The sequence below is a fragment of the Anolis carolinensis genome, chromosome 1, assembly GCF_035594765.1.
Source record: "Anolis carolinensis isolate JA03-04 chromosome 1, rAnoCar3.1.pri, whole genome shotgun sequence".
NCBI lineage: Eukaryota > Metazoa > Chordata > Lepidosauria > Squamata > Dactyloidae > Anolis > Anolis carolinensis.
In genome coordinates, this window is record NC_085841.1 from 240,485,392 (window position 1) to 240,493,272 (window position 7,881).

Genomic DNA, 7,881 nt, shown 5'->3' on the forward strand with positions numbered 1-7,881 from the left:
CATGCAATATTACTAATAATATTACAGTATAGTGGTATAGTGCAATATAGTGATATATAATGCTAATATTGTGCTATGCTAATAATATATTGTACATACATATAATATTGATAATATAATGTAATACAATATAATACTACTAATACAATATTAATTATATATCATATATTACATGTAATATTACTAATAATATTACAGTATAGTGGTATAGTGCAATATAGTGATATATAATGCTAATATTGTACTATGTTAATAATACATTGTATGTACATATTATTTGTAAGCCACTTTGAGTTCCCTTCGGGGTGAGAAGGGCAGGGCATAAATGTAGTAAATAAATAAATAAAACCCATTAATATCAAGGCAGAAATCCCTCAATGTCTGCTTTGAACTGGGTTATCTGAGTCCACACTGCCATATATTCCAGTTCAAAGCAGATAGTGTGGGATTTTATTCAGCTGTGTGGAAGGGGCCCCAGTCCTTCCATGCATAATAGATCAATGCCTGGACAAAACAAACAAACAAAAAAACCATAACGCTTTTGGAATACCTGATTCCTCTCCCTCGCACACTTCTATCATGTTTCTTTCTTGGATCCATCATATCAGAATGGCAGTCGTTCTGGCATAAAGTTACTTTACTCTTTGTTTCCTTTTATATTATCCCCGTTAGTCCCAGTCCCCGTTTTTCTGTGATAAGATTTCCCAATAGGATGCCTCTTTTCACCTGTACCATCAGCAAATTATCTCAGGCAGAAATCCCACCTGGGAAGCTCTCCAGTTCTATTTCCTTCCAGCTGCTCCTGGTGAGCCACTCTCCTAGTTCTTAATGGTGCTTTGTCTGAAGGATTGATGTTGGATGTCTTCATAAGGTTCTCCGGGGCTGAGAGTGTGACACTTGCAGATACACTGTAAAGCTAATGTAGTTCGGCACCCTTTTAACTGTCCTAGCCCAATGCTACAGAACTATGAGGGTTGTAATTTGGTGAGGCAATGGCACCATTTGGCAGCAAAGGCCTTGGAAAACTACAACTGCCATGATTCCATAGCATTGAGCCAATCAAGTTAAAACTTATTAAATTTACATTTCATGGCCCTGCAGGGATTAGAACCTTGGGGTCTCCAGGGTTGGAATCCAGAGCTGAGACCACTACACCACACTCTCTCTTGAAGAATATTGGGTGAATATTGTAGCATTATCATGATTCTGAAGGAGACTTATACAACACACGTTTATGAATGTGGCCAGTTGAAACATTCACATCTGCCTCAAACAGACAATAGTACTTTCTCCCACCCTGGACATTCCAGATATATAAACCCCACTTGACTAGTTTCCAACAGACCTCACAACCTCTGAGGATGCCTGCCACAGATGCAGGCAAAATGTCAGGAGTAAATGCTTTTGGAACATGGTCATACAACCTGGAAAACTCACAGCAACCCAGTGTTTCCGGCCATGAAAGCCTTCGACAACACAATGTGGCCAGTGACAGACACTGGCTAATGTTAATAAACTATTTAAAAAACTTGTAAAATGTTACTTTGACTTGCTCACTGTGTTTTATTGCTGTGTGCCTTCAAGTTGGTGACCCAATTACACGGTTTTCTTGGCAAAGTCTGATCTGAAAGCACTTGCTATTGCTTTTCTCAGAGGATGAGAAATTGTCCAGTGGGTTTTCATGAGTAAGCAGGGATTCAAACCCTGGTCTTCACTGTCCAATGCTAGAACTGCTCCACAGCAATGGCTCTCTGTCCACCATATTTACTTCAAAGTAATTCAGCTCTTTGGATTTGTGATTTTATTTGGGAGACCATAGAAAAAGCAAATAAGAAAAATGGCGAGAGTCAGACGTTGGAGTCTCAAGGTACAAGCAGCAGTAATAGGTGGAATGATATAGCAGACAATATATAGACACATCTATATATATAAAAGAGTGATGGCATCACGGCAATTCACAAAACAACAAAAGTACAGGCCCCCCAACCTCAAAATTTGACAACACAACCCATCATCCACGCCTCAAGGTTGATACAACAAAAAGAAAAGAAAAATAAAGTCCTAATTAGAGGGAGAGCAATAATTTTTTTATCCAATTGCTGCCAGTTTAGAGGGCTATCTCTGCCCACTTGGTTGCCTAGCAACCAAGGGACAGCCAGGTTTCAGTTAGGGGACAGGCAGATTTAGGCCTCACTTACACTTCTTCCACAGATTATCTAATTTGCACTGGATTATATAGCAGTGTAGACTCAAGGCCCTTCCACACATCTATATAACTCATTTATAATCTTACTAGCTGTGCCCGGCCACGCGTTGCTGTGGCGAAGTATGGTGGTATGGGAAATAAAGTATTGAGGAATTGGTGGTAGTTAAGGTCAAGGGTAAAGGTTTTCCCCAGACATTAAGTCCAGTCGTGTCTGACTCTGGAGGTTGGTGCTCATCTCCATTTCTAAGCCGAAGAGCCGGCGTTGTCCGTAGACTCCTCCAAGGTCATGTGGGATGACTACATGGAGCGGCGTTACCTTCCTGCCGGAGCAGTACCTATTGATGCACTCACATTTGCATGTTTTCGAACTTCTGGGTTGGCAGAAGCTGGGGCTAACAGTGGGGGCTCTCTCCGCTCCCCCAATTCAAACCTGTGGCCTTCCGGTCCAGAAGTTCAGCAGCTCAGCGCTTTAACACGCTGCGCCATCAGGGGATATTATTTCCTAAAGGTTGTGAATATACAATATTTCTGATTGGTTTTTTTTGTTTGTTGGAGGCAAGTATGAATGCTGCAATTAGGAAAAATGATTAGGATGTAATGGCCTTGCAGCTTTAAAGCCTGGCTGTTTCCTCCCTGAGTGAATTTTTTGTTGGGAGGTATTAGCTGGCCCTGATTGTTTCCTCTCTGGAATTCCCTTGTTTTCAGAGTGGTGTTCTTTGCGATATTTTATGTACTTCTACTGTCTGTGGCCCTGAGAAAACAGGATTTGCCAGACTTTGATGATGGGAATACTTTGTTGGGAGGTGTTATCTGGCCCCGATTGTTTCCTGTGTGGAATTCCCCTGTTTATTTACTGTCCTGGTTTTAGAGATTATATTGTTCTGCATTATTCTATCCCAGTAATTATTTCATATTAAAGAAGAATCTCACTTATCCAACATTCGCTTATACAATGTTCTGGATTATCCAACGCAGTCTGCTTTTTCATAATCAATGTTTTTGTAGTCAGTGTTTTAAATTCATTGTGATATTTTAGTGGTAAATTTGTAAATACAGTACAGTAGAGTCTCACTTATCCAACATAAACGGGCCGGCAGAACGTTGGATAAGCGAATATGTTGGATAATGAGGAATTAAGGATAACCCTATTAAACATCAAATTAAGTTATGATTTTACAAATTAAGCACCAAAACATCATGTTAGACAACAAATTTGTCAGAAAAGTAGTTCAGTACACAGTAATGCTATATAGTAATTACTGTATTTATGAATTTAGCACCAAAATATCACGATATATTGAAAGCATTGACTACAAAAATGCGTTGGATAATCCAGAACGTTGGATAAGCGAGTGTTGGATAAGTGAGACTCTACTGTAAATACTACATAGCATTACTGTGATCGAGGTGACCTCCCCTCCAGGACTTTGTAAAAGATAGTTCAAAAATCAAGACTTTATGTTCTATATTCCATATATTTATAGTAGAAGGTGATTGAGACTTTTTACTGGAGTTTACTGTGGATTATCCCTGCATTCTGAGGCAAGAGATAACAACTTCATGAATTGTAAAATCATGCTGCCAGAACTCCACTTCTCCCCAGATGTTGTATCAAATGTTTTCTATTGTTTATATCATTCATGATTCCCCTTTATGCAATGTCACCCACCTTTATGGATTCTCCTTTATTTCCTTGAAATCTATCTACCTGCCTATATGTATTTGTACTCTTTGGGATCCCCGGAAAATATGTATTCTTCCCAGCAGGGTTTATGTTCCAACTTTATTTTATTTTTCGTTCTATCCCATATAATTGTCAAATCATGAAATCAAATGGGAAATATTATGACCCCAACGTGAACCTTAGCCCCATGACCCAGACCTCCCTTCCCAAAAACAAAAGGATAATCTGCCACAGTTTAATCCAATCTCATTCCGATCGCATGGACAATATAGGGTTTGAGTCACCAGATTCCTGAAGGTAACTCGCCCCCAAGGCAAACATTGTCATATCCCAGGCCAGGGCACCTCCTGTGGAGCCCGTCAATGACGGCTCATCACCACCCTTCTTCACTTCCCGTCTGACACCCCCAAGACATATCTAAAGACTTGTGAACGTGACAGAACCCCGGACATCCTTGATGGGTGCCATTAATTCCTTTAGAAATCGGCTGGGCCAGAATTAATCTGATATTTCCTGTCCTGTCACCTCATTGTTTCAATAGCTCCCGCCTCCTCCTCTCTGATTGGCCCGAGGGGGGACAAAAAGCGGCTCCCCATTGGGCCAGCAGAGCAAGGCGGGAAACGAAAGCCCGCCTCGTTCAACCTCCCAGCCTATCCACGATCAGATGGGCGGGGAAGCGGGGCGGGAAATTCAAAGGGCTGTCAGACCGAAACATTGTATAAATATGGCTTTATTTGAAACATATGTTACGCTAGTAGATTGAATGATCGCTATTAGCGTCCTTTTCAGCTGAATTGCTCAATAAAGACTCCTTGGCGGATTTTCCTTCACCCTTGGCGGACCTTCTTCATTTCAGGCTTCAGGTTGTATTGCGGCTTATATTCTCCTTTTGGCTTCGCCAAGGTCCGTTCCCTCAGGACCGGGTCAGGTCTCTCCTAAAGGGCCCGATCCCCTAAAGTGCGGTCGACAACATTACTGCGCATGGAACTACTTTTTCTGTCAAATTTGCTGTATAATATGATGTTTTGGTGCTTAATTTGTATAAAGATTACCTAATTTGATGTTTAATTGGTTTTCCTGAATCCCTTCTTATTATCCAACATATTCACTTATCCTGCCGGCCTGTTTACGTTGGATAAGTGAGACTCTACTGTATATTGATAATCTTAAATTATCTGCTTAGGACTGGATTATATGAGGCCCCTTCTTCACAGCTGTATAAAATGCACACTGAAGTGGATTATATGGCAGTGTGGAGTCAAGATAATCCAGTGCAAAGCAGATAATATAAGATTATAAATGGGTTATATAGCTGTGTGGAAGGCCCTTGAGTCTACACTGCCATATAATCCAGTGCAAATCTGATAATCTGTGGAAGAAGTGTAAGTGAGGCCTAAATCTGCCTGTCCCCTAACTGAAACCTGGCTGTCCCTTGGTTGCTAGGCAACCAAGTGGGCAGAGATTAGCCCTCTAAACTGGCAGCAATTGGATAAAAAAAAATTATTGCTCTCCCTCTAATTAGGACTTTATTTTTCTTTTCTTTTTGTTGTATCAACCTTGAGGCGTGGATGATGGGTTGTGTTGTCAAATTTTGAGGTTGGGGGGCCTGTACTTTTGTTGTTTTGTGAATTGCAGTGATGCCATCACTCTTTTATATATATAGATATTATCTGCTTTGCACTGGATTATCTTGACTCCACACTACCATATAATCCACTTCAGTGTGCATTTTATACAGCTGTGAAGAAGGGGCCTCAGATAATCCAGTTCTGAGCAGATAATATAAGATTATAAATATACAGTAGAGTCTCACTTATCCAACGTAAACAGGCCGGCGGATAAGTGAATATGTTGGATAATAAGAAGGGATTCAGGAAAAGCCAATTAAACATCAAATTAGGTAATCGTTATACAAATTAAGCACCAAAACATCATATTATACAACAAATTTGACAGAAAAAGTAGTTCCATGCGCAGTAATGCTATGTAGTATTTACAGTAGAGTCTCACTTATCCAACACTCGCTTATCCAACGTTCTGGATTATCCAACGCATTTTTGTAGTCAATGCTTTCAATATATCGTGATATTTTGGTGCTAAATTCATAAATACAGTAATTACTATATAGAATTACTGTGTACTGAACTACTTTTTCTGACAAATTTGTTGTCTAACATGATGTTTTGGTGCTTAATTTGTAAAATCATAACTTAATTTGATGTTTAATAGGGTTATCCTTAATTCCTCATTATCCAACATATTCACTTATCCAACGTTCTGCCGGCCCGTTTATGTTGGATAAGTGAGACTCTACTGTACTGTATTTACAAATTTACCACTAAAATATCACAATGAATTTAAAACACTGACTACAAAAACATTGATTATGAAAAGGCAGACTGCGTTGGATAATCCAGAACATTGTATGAGCGAATGTTGGATAAGTGAGATTCTTCTTTAATATGAAATAATTACTGGGATAGAATAATGCAGAACAATATAATCTCTAAAACCAGGACAGTAAATAAACAGGGGAATTCCACACAGGAAACAATCAGGGCCAGCTAACACCTCCCAACAAAGTATTCCCATCATCAAAGTCTGGCAAATCCTGTTTTCTCAGGGCCACAGACAGTAGAAGCACATAAAATTTCGCAAACAACATCACTCTGAAAACAAGGGAATTCCAGACAGGAAACAATCAGGGCCAGCTAACACCTCCCAACAAAAAATTCACTCAGGGAGGAAACAGCCAGGCTTTAAAGCTGCAAGGCCATTACATCCTAATCATTTTTCCTAATTGCAGCATTCATACTTGCCTCCAACAAACAAAAAAAACCAATCAGAAATATTGTATATTCACAACCTTTAGGAAATAATATCCCCTGATGGCGCAGCGTGTTAAAGCGCTGAGCTGCTGAACTTCTGGACCGGAAGGCCACAGGTTTGAATTGGGGGAGCGGAGAGAGCCCCCACTGTTAGCCCCAGCTTCTGCCAACCCAGAAGTTCGAAAACATGCAAATGTGAGTGCATCAATAGGTACTGCTCCGGCAGGAAGGTAACGCCGCTCCATGTAGTCATCCCACATGACCTTGGAGGAGTCTACGGACAACGCCGGCTCTTCGGCTTAGAAATGGAGATGAGCACCAACCTCCAGTCAGACACGACTGGACTTAATGTCTGGGGAAAACCTTTACCCTTGACCTTAACTACCACCAATTCCTCAATACTTTATTTCCCATACCACCATACTTCGCCACAGCAACGCGTGGCCAGGCACAGCTAGTTCTCTATATATTGTCTCTATATACACTATATAGAGACAAGGAGCCCCCAATGGCACAGCGGATTAAGCCACTGAGCTGCTAAACTTGCTGATTGAAAGGCTGGTGGTTCAAATCTGGGGAGCAGGGTGAGCTCCCATTGTTAGCCCTAGTTTCTACCAACCTAGCAGTTCAAAAACATGCAAATGTGAGTAGATCAATAGGTACTGCTCCAGCGCAAAGGGAACAGCACTCCATGCAGTCATGCCAGCCACATGACCTTGGAGGTGTCTACAGACAATGCTGGTACTTTGGCTTAGAAACGGAGATGAGCATCAATTCCCAGAGTCGGACACAATTAGACTTAATGTCAGGGAAAATCCTTACCTTTACCTATATAGAGACAAGAGTAAGAGATGCAGAAACAACAACTGAAGACAGGGAATAAGAAAGGAGTCAGGAAACAACATGAAGGAAGAATTGGAGAGATGTGTGCATGCTTGAGAGAAGAGTATGCGTGTGAATTCCTGCGTGCCTTGTTTGTCGGCTGTTAAAGTGATGCAAAATTCCCCTTTGTGTTTGTTGCAACAGGTAACAGATTGCAATATTCACACTTGCTTCAAACAGACAAGAGTTCTTTCTCCCACCCTGGACACTCCCAGATATAAAACCCTACTTGGTTAGTTTCCATCAGACCTCACAGCCTCTGAGAATGCTTGCCATAGATG

General features: G+C 40.8%; 1 protein-coding gene across 9 annotated transcripts in view; it reads right to left on the reverse strand.

Moving 5' to 3' along the window:
* Positions 1–797, reverse strand: part of LOC100564830 (rac GTPase-activating protein 1) — a 28,067-nt gene extending 27,270 nt beyond the window's left edge. For 2 of the 9 annotated variants that reach the window (XM_062967283.1, XM_062967288.1), the window contains exon 1: positions 551–792. In XM_062967283.1, the coding sequence (XP_062823353.1) occupies positions 551–603 (53 nt within the window). In that variant the 5' untranslated portion in view covers positions 604–792. Of the gene's footprint in view, positions 1–550 lie in introns of all 9 variants that reach the window. The other 7 variants (XM_062967289.1, XM_062967282.1, XM_062967286.1 and 4 more) reach the window with 6 other exon arrangements.
* Between the last annotated feature and the right edge of the window lie 7,084 nt (positions 798–7,881).